Genomic DNA, 15092 nt, shown 5'->3' with positions numbered 1-15092 from the left:
CTAAGAAATCCAAGCCGCAATATGTCACATAATCCAAGATACCAAACTCCATCTAGGATATCATCAGAGCGATCAACCAATACTAATCTCTTCAGCCAGTCCAGTTCATTATATGTTCCATCAGCCGCAAACAACCACTTCTTCTCTACTCCTAATCGCGAACAGGATCATGCTGCTCCCGTATATTCCAGCTCACCAAATAGGGATACATCGAGTCGCGTAAACTTAAGGTCTACAAAACAGCCCTATCCATCTTCTCCCCATCTTCCACAGCACCCTCGAAGACAGAGGCTGTCCTTACGTCCACCATCCAGCCAGATCCCATCACGCAATTCGACTCGCCTAGAAAATGATAACGACTCACACACCGACGATATCTTGTCCAACGAGGATGCAGACGCACTGAGGGAAATTATCTTGGCAATCGAGATGAAAGAGAATGGAAGCCTTGGCTGTGCTTATTACATCGCAGCCGATGAGACCCTGTTCCTTCTCGAAGACGTAGCTATGTCGGGAATGGATCTAGTCGAGACGCTTCTTCTCCACGTAAACCCTACTACTATACTCATATCCGCCAGAGCTCCAGAGAAACTAGCAGACTATCTCGCCAGGGGAGCGCAAGGAGTAGACGGAAACCGAGGTAAGAAAAGGAACCTCGGCGTAAAAGCATGTTAAGCACCACTAATGGGTCTTGCAGACGGCCAAAATAGCGCCTATATTTTGAGAAATTTGAACTCTGCTGACTTTCGATATGAGGCTGGAAAGGGGAAGTTGCTGGCACTAAGTCTTGAGACTCCTGGGCGTCAGAGCGTCCTTTTCACTTCCGTTGTCGACGATGTTGCAGATGAAGCCGATAACAATGCTAGGCACGAAAGCTCGAGGCAAGGTCGTCTAATGCGCCTTGGAACTTCGATCAATCTTGACAGCCGACTAACGGTTAGGTCTTACCACTATCCACTTGGGCTATAGCACCGCTCTGACAAGTGATAGATTGGCTGTGCCGGCGCTGTGCTAGGCGATCTACAGAGAAGGAGAACCGCAAATTACTTACCAAACGACCCCGATGCCCTGATAGCCTTCAAGATCAGATCAGTCGAAATGTTCGCTCTATTCGACTCCATGTTCATAAATGCTGACACGTTAGTATCTCTTCAGATCATACAGTCTGAATATCACCCAAATAGCCACCTGCGAGGACCTAGTAACTCTGGGGCCAAAGAAAGTTTATCTATCTACGGGCTTTTTCAGCATCTAGCCCGTACACCTCAAGGAAAGCTGAAGCTGCGCCAAATCTTCCTACGACCAAGTATTAATATTGAATTGATACATGCTCGCCAGAAGACTATAGCCTTCCTGTTGCGACCAGGAAATTCCGAGACGCTTATGCAACTAAGCAACGAACTCAAGAAAGTCAAGAATATGAAATCAGTAGTGGCACTTTTAGAAAAGGGGGTCGATATTCCGGGACGTAAAATTTCTATAGCAAACAATGTCTGGGCTTCGCTGCAACGATTTGCAGCCTACAGCATACGAATTGGGGAATCGCTTCGAACCCTTCCGGGCTCAGAGAACATTGAGATTATTAGAAAGGTAATGTTTAACTTAACCCCATGTCTAATACTTGGGTCTTACAGCGTTACTACCTAAGGTAATTGATATAATTCAACCGGCTGCTCTTCGTCAAATCGGCGAGCTTATTAGTCAGACCATTGATTTTGATCAGTCAATGGAACGCGGCAGAACAGCTGTCAAACAAGGTGTAGATGCCACCCTCGACGAATTGAAGCGCAGTTATGATGGCATGGAGCATTTCTTGACCAACGTCATCGCAAAGCTACGAAGCGAATTGCCGGAATGGGCGAGGAAGTATATCCAAAACTGCATTTTCTTTCCGCAGCTGGGTTTCTTGACAGTGGTTTCACTCAACCCCGAAACAGGAAAGGGAGACTATAACGGTGAAGGCGTAGGCGATGTATGGGAGCGCATGTTCGTAGCCGAGGGTAGCGTATATTATAAGAACCGGCAGATGAAAGAGATGGATGAGCATTTTGGAGATGCGTACTGTATGATCACCGGTAAGCTCCCCTTTTGTACAAGGTAGGCTATACTCCCTGGTTAACTTGTTAATATCATACAGATCGGGAGATTGAGATCATTCACGAGCTTGCCGTGAAGGTTTTGGCGCAAAGGGAAGCTATCATTGTAGCGTCTGATGTTCTTGGCGAGCTTGATAGCTTGTTTGCGCTGGCGATTGGTTGCGGGCAGTACAACTGGGTTGTGCCGAAAATGACAACTCAAAACATCATAAATATTGAAGGGGGTCGCCATCCTCTCCAAGAGCTCGTGGTGCCCTCTTTCATTGCAAACGACTGCTTCCTCGTTGGCGGACCAGGAAATCAGAATGATGAGGGAGAGGATGAGAGTGCTGGGGAACTCGAGCGAAACTCGATTGAACATCCCAGTACTTTAGTTCTAACAGGACCTAATCACTCTGGGAAAAGCATTTATCTTAAACAGACTGCTCTTATTGTATACCTGGCACATATCGGGTGTTTCGTACCTGCTGAGCGGGCTCGTATCGGAATTACAGATCGTATCCTCACACGTATCGCCACACGTGAAAGCGTAGCAAAGAACGAAAGCGCATTCTCTATCGACCTACGCCAAGTGGCTTTTGCGATGAATTTCGCAACACGCAGGAGCCTAGTCCTAATAGACGAGTTCGGCAAAGGCACGAATAGTTTAGACGGCGCCGGCCTGGTCACAGCAGTATTGGACCACTTTACTTCTCTTGGTCCCGAGCGGCCCAAGGTTTTAGCCGCCACACATTTCCACGAGATATTTGAGGGCCAGTATCTGGTAGAGATCCCAGAGTTGGCTTTCGGGCACATGGAAATACGAGTGGATTTTGACGCACCGACTACGGAAGACCAAGTCACTCATCTCTTCCAGCTAGCCCCCGGCCGGAGCATCTCGAGCTTTGGCAGTCGATGCGCAGCGATGAATGGGATTGACGAGGCGGTGGTCCAGCGGGCCGAATCGATCATGCTGATGATTGTTAATAATGAAGACCTCGAGGTCGTGTGCACTAGGTTGTCGGATGCGGAGACGCAGAAGCTCGAGGAGGCGGAAGCCGTTGCGCGAGCTTTCCTTGGTCAGGATGTTAAGAAGCCGCCTAGTGGTGGGGAAAGGGGCAAGGATGTCAATGGGTGGTATAGGGGAATTCTCGAGCGGGTGCTACTGGGGGACGAGTCGAATTCGGGTTCTAACCTGGGTATTAAGTGATGGGATTCATCGTGGCTTAATTGCCTATCTGATGACCATGGCTACGGTTCCTGACGGAGGTAGAGAGATCGTATCCAAGGTAGATATTTCAAGTTAGCTATTTGATGCTGCTAAATTCACAGAGCTAGATTAAGGGTGGCATTGCTGTTCATAATTCAAGAACATTAGACACATAATGCAACATCTCTCTCATAACCTTACCCCCTATTATTTTCTAGGTACTCATCAAATTCTGAACTTGAAATAGGGGAATCCCCTTTTCGACGTTCTAACATGCCGTAATCGAGCATCGTCATGAGCCATTCTATAACAACTATATAGGGGTATCATGGTCGAATTTTTATTAAGGGGTAACTTACGGACCATCAAACTTAACAAGAAGCACGCCACAAATATCAACCAACAACGGAAAATGACCCGTAATCGAGTTTTTGTTTTAATTATCTCCACTATCAACCTCAACATTAAGAATCAACAAGCGAGCTAGCACTTCTCCGCATCAGGGTATCTCCACCGCGCGAACCGCAAGCAGATCGCTCTTCTCCCCCCCACCAGACCGACTAAACAGTGCTCAAAGTCGGCTTTGGTTTTAGCGATGGTTTGTGAGGCTTCCTAGGTGCCGGCAGCTAGTCCGGCACCGCGTTTGTTGTAGATAGTCCATCATCGCCTTTTCTTTTCTAGGTTCTAAGGTATTATGATACATACTAACCACGACGTAATACGTACATTTGGAATGAAGCTAAATCTTGACATCGATTTTGTGCGGCTCCTATGCCGGTAAGAGCCGTGACCAGACTGGCTGGATTATGGAAATTACCAGCCAAAGGCCATGGTGGCACCGACAGCTAGGATGGCAGCAAGAAGAGAGGCCTGGCTGCTAGAAGCAGAGCCCTCTTCTGTAGAGTCACCGGAGGGGACACTACCGGGCGTGCCGTCGGAACCTTGGGGGCTTGATTCCTCGTCGTTGGAGCTGGAGCTGGAGGAGGAGCTGGTAGGGGTGCTGGCGGCGGCGCTGGAAGGGAGCGTGGTAGCGGCGACTAGGAGTGACTCAGAAGCAGTGGGAGCTGGGCCGACCACAGCAGTAGTATCGGATAACACCATGGTTGAAACGGAACCCTTGGTGGCGCTGCCGGTAGGCGCAGTTCCCGAGGTAGACGAGCTGGGACCGTCGATCTTGTTAGGAGAGCCGACACTCATAATAACAGAGGGCTTCGCGGTGGAGGTTTCGCTGGTAGAAGTGGATTTCTCATCGTCAGAATCAGAGTTAGATTTAGAGCCTGTGTCGAAGCCGGCCTTGCTCTCGGCGGCCTGGATAGCAGACTTGGGAATGTCACAGTTGGACTGAATCGGGTCGATCAAGTCGGCGAGGGTGGTGCCAGACGAGCACCACTGGTTCATGCACACTACAACGTCTGACAGGAAGTTGCCGCTAGCCTTCTTGCACATGCAGTCCACGTCCGTAGGCGGGCAGCCGTTCTGTCGGACACAGCTTGTAATACATGTCGGAAACTCAGTGGCGGCCTGCACAACGGAGGAGCCTAAGAGGGCGGCATATAGGAGAGCCACGGTTTGCTGTTTTGCCAACATTTTGCCTGATGGGTAAGCGAATGATAATACGTGGTATGTAAAGAACGGAATTATTAATCTTCTTCTAGAAATGAATGTCTGCGCACTGAAAATGAGCGAATTTTATCAGGGCCTGTCTGATGCGGTGCAAGTGACAACGAAAAGAGCGCGAAGCTGAAGAAATAAGGACAGCGGCGTGAAGTTTGACAAGGCGGGATTTCACGTCATATTGTATGGTAAATGGGCTCGGGTATGGCTACCGAGCCTAAAAGAGATTACCGGGATCATAGACTTCACTGGTAAAGTGTGTGAAACATGGCGAGCTAGGATTATCGGCGTGCCAGATGATAATCTCTGTCGGTTTGGCAGTTTGGGGGGGCAGCCTTTGGGTAATCTTTAATTACTCGGCCCGCTTGCAAACCAAATCCAGGAGAGGCGAACGTCACAAACTGCCTTTTATTGCCATAGTACTGTAATGCCAAGCCCTACTAGACGAGCCCGCTGTCTATGGTTGGCCAGGATAGACGGCTAGCAGGGTGATAAAGGGATCAGTTAGAGCAGATCTCTGGGGTAATCATCATTTTATTTTTCTAAAGGGGCTGATAGTACGGATCCGTAGGGAAAGAAAAGTATGATTAAGGGGACTTCCGGTAATGCATACAAATTTCGTCGGCAGAAGCCTTCTTGTGAGGGTTGAAAGATTCCCTCGGTCCTTCTGGGCTGACTACGAAACCGCAGCTCTCGTAGAATGATATGGCACTGGTATTTGACGTATATACGGTAAGGCTTAGCTCAAGGCGTTTGCCATGTTGCTCAGCATAAGCAACCGCCTCTCCTATTGCAGTCTCGGCTAGTGTTTTGGCGAGGCCTTGGCGTCGAGCTTCTGGCAGCGTGTAAACTCCGGTTACCTGAAAAGATACAAACGAGGCCTCACCGCGATCATGATGCCGGTCATGGTCGCTCGCATCTCCCATTTCGGAACTGGCCTGGAACGGATTGCTGGCTGTGCCAGGGGTTGACGTCGGACCAATTAATGACGTAGCTGATAGGACCTTTCTGTCACGGAGACGCACGGCCACGAAGGTCTTTACAAGAGGGTGGTTAATGCGGCTGAGCCAGTCGTGGTCAGTAAATCTGATTTCTCTATCGTAAGTCGAGCCGAAGGCTATTCGCATAAGCGGCCAGGCCAGGCCCGCATAGTCAGCAATTGTATGTCAGTAATTGCGTGTTAGTTTTTTTATTATGGCTGCCATGTTATGTCGAATTCAGGATACACCAGCTTTACACGTACGACACAATCATTAGTCGGTGAACCTACCATCAGGATCTTGTTCCAACGCAGCCAGCCTAAAGGGCTTGTAATGGTCCAAATAGAAGCGACAGCCTTCGTTGTTAAGGGAGATGAGCTCGATGCGCCATTTTGTGAGGCTAGGCATGTTGGTTCGAGACAAATATTCGGGATGCGGCCGCGCTTAGGGTGGAAAGACAAGAGGTAATGATTGGTCTCGAGAATGGAGAGGGCTACATAGTACATCCACTTGCTATCCAGCCGCTTTACTTCCGCGCTTCGTTGCAGATCACAAGAAAAGTCTTTTATAGATAGCATATTGTTCAAGTTAGGTTTCATATCCGAGTTCATATCAGGGAAAGTTGAAGTTTATATGTTAGGTATCTTAGATACAAAAATATGAGTCATAATTTTGTATTTAGGGACAAGTCACGCTTCACCTGTAACTGCCAGCACGTACCTACCATGCCATGCCTTAGGTACCTACCTAGGTAGGTAAGTACAATATATATAACAATAACATTACCCAAGATATTGTATTGTATTATACCTATTGTGCAATACAGTTGTGCAATACATACCTAAGGTAACACAGCAATGCTGCGGTTCTGCGGTGTTGGTTCAGTTTAGGGAGGCAGAGCAGGAACGATCCAATACGTTCGAGCGGTTAACCTGCTAAACCTTATGGAACGACCCGATATCTGCCGCCCATCGATCTCCAACCCTCCGAGCTCATTCATTGGCCATTTCCTTTCGCCATCCCCACCTCACCCCCCCCCCCCCCCAAGACCCCGACATGGCTTGATGTCGCCTGGGTCGCCTGCTCAACAGATCCCTGCATGTGATGAACCGCCCTGTGACAGGCACCGAATGCATCGAATAGCTGAGAAGTGTAGAAAGTCCGTATTGCACTATCATAGCCTCGTTCGAATTCTTTTTCTCTTTTACAATGTAGGAGTACTATCTATATAAAATATAAATCCCGTCATGAGTTTCAATCTAACTACCTACCTATTGTCCGTATTATAACTTAGGTATTCATACTTGAAGCTTAAGAGCAGTAACCAGTAATTCTTATCCCACATGATGGCGTCCAGTAATGATACAACCCCTCCCGACAGCCCTGGGTCTGTCTTTTATGACTTTGACTTGGAGGAAGTCTTCAAGTTGGCCGAGAAACACGTGAGAGATGAGGAAAGTAAGAATTTCGTTGTCGAGTACGGGTTTGAAAGAGCGCGGATTGCGTTCGACTTCGATCTAGACGACGCCAAGAAGCTTCTCCTTGACCAAGATCCCGACGAGAAAAAAGACTACCCTATCCGGTGGATGTAGGTATTATGTCCCGTTTACAGCCGCTGCAAATAAACTAATGAAATTCGTAGCAATATATGGGATCCCAGCGCGCAGGCAGATATCATGACAGCTATTAGCAAAAGATATGAATTCTCGCGCAGGCTACTCGGCCTGATGATGACTTCAAGGACGCAGAGGGAGGAGATACGACAACATAGGCACAGAAGGAGAGTCACGATTCCTCATCTACGAACAGCCAGAGATTTAGAGAAAGGTGAATGTATACACGGCGACTTTCCCATAAATCCTCTCGCTTCCGCAGAGCTTAACGACAACATTGCTCTATATTTACAAGTAAAGGACACGGTCAACTACTTCTCTACAGACCAAACTCCAAAGGGTAGGACTCTCTCCTCAGAGGAATGATCTTACCTCTTGCTAACGCGACCACGAAGCTTTCTGCATCGGCGCAAATTGGTTGCATAAACGACCAACCTCAGAACGTACACACCCCCGTATCAACATAATGCCTCCCAAGCACTGGCAATGGCTCGTACTCTGTAACAATCGTATGTTTCGTATGACTTTATGTTATAACGTCGTACATCGGCTAATATTTATATAGACACTGTTCTGTCGATTCATGAGAAGCACTCATTTGAGCCAGTGCCGGATAAGGAGGACAAGGAAAACTGGCGTAGCGCCGAGTTCCAGTCCATGAGAGCCCATACCTTAGATGTTCTTCTACAGCTTTCCAAATGTGGGTATGAGATGTATAAGGACAAGCCACTCGCCCAGATCTCAGCTCGGAGCTCACTCGAGACGCCTAAGCCAGAAGTAAACAGACAACAATCGGGGATGTCCTTTTTCAGCAATAGCGACATAGGAAGTTTAGCCGACGAAGGGACAAGTAACCTCTTCTACTACTTATTTGAAGACTATGTTGCAGCGGGTCCTCTCAAGGCCGCAGAACAGGAGTTAGAAGATCTGGTAAGCCTAGTGCCCTTCCACCTCAAGCGGAAAAGGACGATACTAACCTCCATCGTACAGACCGAAAAAGTGCTAGAGAGTACGGTACGTTGAGTCGCTGTTAATTCCACGTGAAAGTTACTAACTGTTACATTATAGCATCGGAAAAAGGTGTCCAAGAGCTACGAAATCATACCTTCGTTGCACTATTTAAGCAAGGATCTTCGAGAGTTTAAGCACCTGTTCGAAAACTATAAAAACCTAATCAACAAGATTATGGTGGTGGGGAAACCTGACTTGCATCATAATGGCCCTTTATCTTTCGATGGGGAACGCAGAGTATCCCTGACGAACTCGGCGCTCAGCCGATTTGAGAGGTTGAGCGACCGGCTTCAGTATCTTATGCTGAACACCATCGAAGGATATCTCGAAGAGATAGGGGCTTTGTCAACGACGGTAAGAAATAGCACCGGCTTGGGTATAGTTCGTACCAGGTAGCTATAGCTGACTTTGCATAGTACTTCAACTTAACGCAGCAAAAGGACTCGCAGGCAACGGCAAGGCTCACAAGAAGCGCAACGTTGCTGGCTAAACTCAGCGTTTTCTTCCTACCGATTAGTTTTATGACGAGCTACTTCTCGGTGCAGATCGAGGACCTCTATGTGTACTGGACTGGCAAGATGTACTGGACGGCGTTTGCAGTGATAGCGAGCGTGTCTTTTGTAAGTCTGTTTTTCTTCAGCAGGCTACTCATGTTCGCGAGCGATGAATTGGATGCTTGGGCGGCTACTACGGCGGAATGGGCGAATAAGTTCCTTCAGACTATACGGACTTGGTTGAGACTTAGACCTAAGGATGGGCATCACGATGGTTAAGGATATTATATATAGACACGGGGCTTTGCTTTGAATTGGGATGTACTAACGGTTAACGGCACGGGTATGATGGACAAAATTGTATGGCAGGATGTCGTACTTGGTTACTTATATGATGTAATGAGCTCTTAGACCGAGAGGGGAAATTAAGCTCGTGACTTTTTTTTCGAGTGGGATGAAAATACACATGTATGCACTACCTACTACCTCGCAGTATGCTGCTACGTGGTAGGGAGGTTGCGACCTATTCCCAAGATTTAGGCGTTCTAGGGCTGCAGCTACCCCTGCGTCCCCTAGTTTTAGTTCGATAGTTGGTCCCTGACCACCACTAAGGTGCTGTAGGTACCTCCTGCAAGGTGTCCAACTGTCGATCAACTTCCTTTGCGCATACCATTTACGCACCCATTTCCAAATGCACCCTTTTACACACCCTCTTCCTTCTGCATCCAACGGGTTATGACGTTTTACTACGTCCTAACCACCGCAAGTTCGCCCTCTACTTTAACATTTGATCACTCTTAGATTATTACCTAACCTAACCCTTGCGACACATCCACAATCTAACATTCATCCCATTTTCACACTAGGCGGTGAACTCTTTTCTTTTTCTATTTATTCTCAAACATCTTCGATTTCTCCCTAACTTGGCGCTGTGCTTCTGAAAAAAAGAACGACGAATAACCAACCAAGCACTTGAACAATATGCCTTCGCTTGACTCCAACAGAGTCGCCAACGGTTACCTTGGCCAGTTACGACATATCCCCCTTTCCTACGATAGCGAAAATTCCAATGCCTCGGCTCGTGCACTCATTCTCGCCCTACGACCTGAATGGTCCAGTCTTGACTCTAATATTGAATTTATACCATTCAAGGATGGTATAACAAATACTCTATTAAAAGCTATTAATAGGAAAGAAGGTCTATCCGAAGACGAGATAGATAAGGAGGCAGTTCTTTTGCGAGCGTATGGACATGGGACGGACGTGCTCATAGATAGGCACCGCGAGACCCAAAATCACGAGCTGCTGATGAAATGTGGCTTGGCTCCGGAACTACTTGCTCGCTTCGATAATGGCATGATATATCGTTATATCCGAGGCACGGCCACCCAACCCGCCGATCTGAGGACGCCTTCTATTTATCTGGCTGTTGCGAGGCGACTAGCACAATGGCATGCTACTGTACCCTGCATATATGAGACCCATGCGCAGAAGAACGGGGTTAATGGGACCAGCAACGGCCATCGTGAAGTGGTAATCGAACATGCTGCGCCGGGGAAGCCTTCACCCAACGTCTGGACAGTCATGCAGAAGTGGATCCTTGCTCTTCCTACGAAGACGGAGGCCCAACGCACGAGACAGGCGAACCTCCAACAGGAACTGACTAAGCTTATCAACGAGTTGAGCCAACGGCCTGGGTTAGGTGAGAATGGCGTAAGTACTGCTAGAATCCATCCATTGTTCACAGTTTCCTGCTCCGTATACTAACTAGAGGTACCCATAGCTTGTCTTTGCGCACTGCGATCTCCTAAGTGGAAATGTGATCATTGAGCCTCAAGATTCAAGCAGCATTAAAAACGAGGACAGTCTACGAAAAGATGTCAGTTTTATAGACTATGAATACGCCACTCCTTCGCCTGCGGCATTCGACCTGGCTAACCACTTTGCGGAGTGGGGCGGGTTCGACTGCGACTTTACTGTGCTGCCAACTCGAGCACAGCGGCTAGAATTTATCCGGGAATACATTCACACCTACTTCAGTCTATTACCAAGCAAGCCTGATAATATAGACGAGGAAGCAGAAGCACAGAAGCTTTTCGCAGAAGTAGACATATTCCGTGGCGTGCCTGGGTTTTACTGGGGTATTTGGGCCTTGATCCAGGCGACTATTTCTCATATCGATTTCGACTATGCTGAATATGCCGAGATTAGATTAGGAGAGTACTGGGGATGGAGGGAAGCCAGTGAATCTGACGGCAAATTAACGGGAAAGGAGCTGTCTATAAGAGAGAAGAGATGGTCGCAGTTAGAATAGAGCGCGGGCTTTTTAAAGGGGTAAGACGTGATAGAAGCCTTGGCCGCATTTTAATAGATGCCCCCTTATGACAAAGGGGACGTTTGGGGAAACTTTAGATTATTCGGGGCCTATACCGCGATCCAATAATATTTTCAGGCTAGACGAGAAGAGTTGGAAGCATTTAGAATAGTCTTGGGCATACCTTGAGGGGTAGTTTATGCTAAGGCATTATCGATATGTATCCCATCCGAAAAATACAATAAAAAAGAGAAAGAATTGCTCAATTGATAAGTTGTGTTAGCGATATTGTAGATAGATCTACCCTCTCGGTCTTCTGGTGGGAGCTTGGATGTGAGCAACGCCTAAGCTCGGCTCTCGCCAGCGAATTCAGAAGTTTGGTCTTAAACTCTACAAATCGTGTAATAAGTTATCAAAACATCGGCTTAGTAGTGTAGGTAGTCGTGGAGTTTGGCATGATAATAGCTCAGCACCGAAGAGCTTTCCGTCCAGGGTCCCTGTTACGATACTGATAGCCCGTATTTCGTACTAGGTTATACCGCTGATTCACAGGTCAGCATTAGGCTGTGGCCTGACTACGGTATGTCTACCTAGGTAGGTAAAAGCCTTGTGCGAAATCTTAGAAGGTTCTATTACATAGATCGAATCATAGTTTAAATAGGTAACAATATACTCAAATCGTTAGGACGTGGTTAACTATAAGCTATCGTACTACCCCTTGATATAGGAGTGTCCATGCCCATTTCCAAGACAAGAGGAAATATAGATAGAATAGCTATCCAGCTGACCTTCTCTTGTAAGAATTAGCTGGCTGCTGGCTCCAAGTCCGAATCTCGCTATGTATTCATTGCTGTCCTGTGAGGGCCTTGCGAAGCACAACCTTATGTGCAATTCAATCCTTCTAATTGGAAGTTGTTCTTGCTCGTTGACATTCATCCAAAGAAAGCTCTCCGATATAGTAACCTCATGCTATAATACCATAGCTAGAATTCTGGGCTGACTAGGTAAGCCGGTGTCCTCATACCCAACTAGAGAACCATATTCGCGCTAATAGGTCAAATTAAGCATTAACCTAAGCCGATGTGCTTTGATGTTTCTTTCACGAGTACTCCTAAGAGACAAACTCGCTACTATGTTAGACTCCAGCAAAATCATCCGAAAGTCACCGGTAGCAAGTGACCGGTCAAGCACGGCTCTGAGCAGTTGCGAGATATCTAGTGGGCTGCTTCGTAACTCGTCCAGGGCGAAGGCCACCTCTGTATAGTCCAGCTTCCTGCATCCGAATTGTGCCCCAACCCCGAGAAGGGCCTGTTGCTGACGGCTCACTCTAGAGTGAGGTGTACGAAAACGACGATGTGAACAGCGCGGATGGCGGGACATAGTATAGCCAGTTTTGCGGGACTAGGCTGAGGTCAGCTCCCCGACTCTGAATGTGCCGTATGTGTTAGTGCTATACTTACGCGGTCGTCAGATACTTTAGGGGGTTGAGTGTTTGGCAATCGTATCTGAACTGCTTTAAAAGATATGGCTAGCAAATTTCCTTAAGTTACTAGCATTTCTTAAAAATAAAATAGTGATTGCAGGTGGGAACTGGAAGTGAAATATCAAGGATTCACCACGGAACAAAAACTAGGGCACGACTGATTAAAACGTAAGACGGGTATGATAAGTTCTAGTAAGAAAAGGCCAAGAGTGGAGAGGTAGGACGAAGGAAGCTCACGAGAAGCTGGTGTTTCTACGATCGATGATGATACAGGGTTGGAGATTGTGGATAGGCACAAATAGTCTCTCTGTGCGAAGTAAAGCAGCGATCCTTCGATAGACAAGGGAGCAAGGAGGCACGGGAACCAAGGTGCAGGCTTTAATGCTGGCAATAGAGAGCAAAACTAAACATTCTATCAGTTTGTTATGGAAGGGAGAAGGGGAACCTATTGTACAACAACCTCTACTCGAGTATATCTTGGTCTTGATATCAGGAACTACAACGTATAGCACTAGACATACATGGATCATAACATGCGAGCTGAAGGATATGCCTACGCATTCCATACCCCCGGCTTTTCCAGCGCTCACTTTTTGATATCACTATGTCGTGTTGATAGAAACGACAACCAACTAATATAACGTCGACAACTCTTGGACCTAATAGAAGAAAATCTGGCGATACTGGTGAATAACAACAATAGCGTTACCAACTGCAGCAAATAAAGATTGAACCATCGTACATTAGCGGCACGTCGTCGTGCAAGAAGTCGGAACCCATGATGGGTTTGGGGGCCAGCTGAGAGTAAGGCAAGTTTTAGCTATGCCCGAATGGAGAATTTGGAATGCCGCCTTACCGCCCTATCCCAGCCCCAGTTAGGTTGCCCAGCACGTCAGCTAAACGAGGGTACGTACCTAGGCTGGTAGGTACAACCTAAAAGAGAGAAGCAGGAGGAAGAAAAAAAAATAGGGACGGGGGTGACGGAGTGCAGGGGTTGTTGGCTGGTTGGCGATTGAGAGCTGAGGGAATCGGCAAGGCTTCGCAGTTGCTCCGAACGCACAGATAAGAAGTGCGAACTTTCCTCGAGGCGTGGCGTGGGGACTACTATATCCCGACCAATCAGAACGAGTCTTATATCTCGAGCTGTAAAGGGTTTAGTACCTAGGTAACCAAACAGCCAAAGACGAGGTTGACTTAAAAGTGGAACCAATACCCATTAGAGCAGGGAGGGGCTAGGGCCTACCTTGATCTTACAAACTTACCTACCTCCTACCACTATGTAAATGTTCCCTTTCATCTACAAAACATCCGGCACCTCCTGTCTCCTGTCTATTTCCATCTGTATAGAATTCGCCAACTTACATCCTTACATCCTACTACCACCAGCCAGTCGGCCTTGTTAACAAATAACAAATACAACATTGGAATTATAATACAAATACATAGTATCCGGTCCATTCGCCCATCTACTATCTACCATCTAGTATCTCATCTGCAGGTAGATTTCTTGGCGACGCGCAATCCTAGGTGTGACGAGCTTGTTCCGGGCCTCATGATTCGAACAAAGAGAATACTCTTTGCTGCTGGGTGAGCTTTGCATGCCGCCTATTTCTGACCGCCTCTGCCCTTGCAATCCTGTCATTCGCGCACGCGATTTTGCTCGTTGCTACCTCATCTTTCTCTCTCCCTCTCTTTCTAGTCGACCTTACTTCCCCCAACTCCTCTAGCTTACTTATTACCTACTATACCCCCATGCCGCCTAGCTACCTACATAGTATGTAGTCCGACACTTATCCGTCATGGATGTCTAGGTACGCAGCTGCGTACATACATGGCATACATGGCATACATGGCACACATGGTACGACAGGGTCTGGTGAGAGAGTGGTCGGGTTTCCTGAAAGGGCAATGCTGAATCGGAGCTGATATCACATGTTGCTTGATGAGGGAAGTGGTTTCAGCAAGCGCTGAAATCGGACTATTTCCTTCTCTGACGAGAACTGCCTGTGCGGAATAGACACACGAGGCAAATCATATACTTATTCGAGGAGAAAGAGGCAGTGGGAGTAACGATGCTTGCATCTGCAACGCCCAATTAGCCCACCTAGAGAATAGCCTGCAATCCAATGAACAGCGGACGGCGAACGAGACCAAAGTTTCGCCCAGACCGTCTCGGCACTTATTAATGCACTTAAGAAACATGACGTTCCTAACTCGGGAAGTGATCAGCGAAAGTGTCGATGCATGTGCCGGATCAAATGGGTCGACGTCCGATTTACTCCCGCATGGCTGTGTTTT

The 15092-nt window shown here is 47.5% G+C and overlaps 6 protein-coding genes across 6 annotated transcripts; 3 read left to right on the top strand and 3 right to left on the bottom strand.

Moving 5' to 3' along the window:
- Nucleotides 1-429: 429 nt before the first annotated feature.
- Nucleotides 430-3285, top strand: F4812DRAFT_451205 (muts domain V-domain-containing protein; the record flags this gene model as incomplete). The annotated part of the gene is made up of 5 exons (XM_047936176.1): nt 430-640; nt 698-936; nt 991-1590; nt 1649-2063; nt 2138-3285. 5 exons carry the CDS (start codon nt 430-432, stop codon nt 3283-3285), a joined length of 2613 nt encoding a protein of 870 aa, XP_047789659.1.
- A 639-nt stretch (nt 3286-3924) lies between these two features.
- F4812DRAFT_393216 (uncharacterized protein) lies at nt 3925-5424 on the bottom strand. Its single transcript, XM_047932139.1, has one exon. The coding sequence runs from the start codon at nt 4870-4872 to the stop codon at nt 4099-4101; it is 774 nt and encodes a 257-aa protein (XP_047789658.1). The 5' UTR covers nt 4873-5424; the 3' UTR covers nt 3925-4098.
- Nucleotides 5425-5486: 62 nt separating this feature from the next.
- Nucleotides 5487-6287, bottom strand: F4812DRAFT_459447 (uncharacterized protein; the record flags this gene model as incomplete). The annotated part of the gene is made up of 2 exons (XM_047937547.1): nt 5487-6016; nt 6170-6287. The coding sequence occupies 2 exons, from the start codon at nt 6285-6287 to the stop codon at nt 5487-5489; spliced, it is 648 nt and encodes a 215-aa protein (XP_047789657.1).
- A 698-nt stretch (nt 6288-6985) lies between these two features.
- Nucleotides 6986-9661, top strand: F4812DRAFT_429192 (uncharacterized protein). The gene is made up of 7 exons (XM_047934247.1): nt 6986-7467; nt 7522-7832; nt 7888-8001; nt 8058-8422; nt 8483-8506; nt 8561-8857; nt 8920-9661. Exons 1-7 carry the CDS (start codon nt 7223-7225, stop codon nt 9274-9276), a joined length of 1713 nt encoding a protein of 570 aa, XP_047789656.1. The 5' UTR covers nt 6986-7222; the 3' UTR covers nt 9277-9661.
- Nucleotides 9662-9978: 317 nt separating this feature from the next.
- F4812DRAFT_451203 (ethanolamine kinase) lies at nt 9979-11311 on the top strand (the record flags this gene model as incomplete). Its single annotated transcript, XM_047936175.1, has 2 exons — nt 9979-10710; nt 10781-11311. 2 exons carry the CDS (start codon nt 9979-9981, stop codon nt 11309-11311), a joined length of 1263 nt encoding a protein of 420 aa, XP_047789655.1.
- A 685-nt stretch (nt 11312-11996) lies between these two features.
- F4812DRAFT_429186 (uncharacterized protein) lies at nt 11997-12858 on the bottom strand. The gene is made up of 2 exons (XM_047934246.1): nt 12772-12858; nt 11997-12712 (listed from the first exon to the last, which is right to left on the bottom strand). Exon 2 carries the CDS (start codon nt 12689-12691, stop codon nt 12359-12361), a length of 333 nt encoding a protein of 110 aa, XP_047789654.1. The 5' UTR covers nt 12692-12712; nt 12772-12858; the 3' UTR covers nt 11997-12358.
- Between the last annotated feature and the right edge of the window lie 2234 nt (nt 12859-15092).

This window comes from Daldinia caldariorum, assembly GCF_022478825.1.
Source record: "Daldinia caldariorum strain CBS 122874 unplaced genomic scaffold F4812scaffold_9, whole genome shotgun sequence".
NCBI classification, from domain to species: Eukaryota; Fungi; Ascomycota; class Sordariomycetes; order Xylariales; family Hypoxylaceae; genus Daldinia; species Daldinia caldariorum.
Note: the sequence above shows the minus strand (reverse complement) of the source record. Positions and strands in the feature narration are given on the sequence as shown.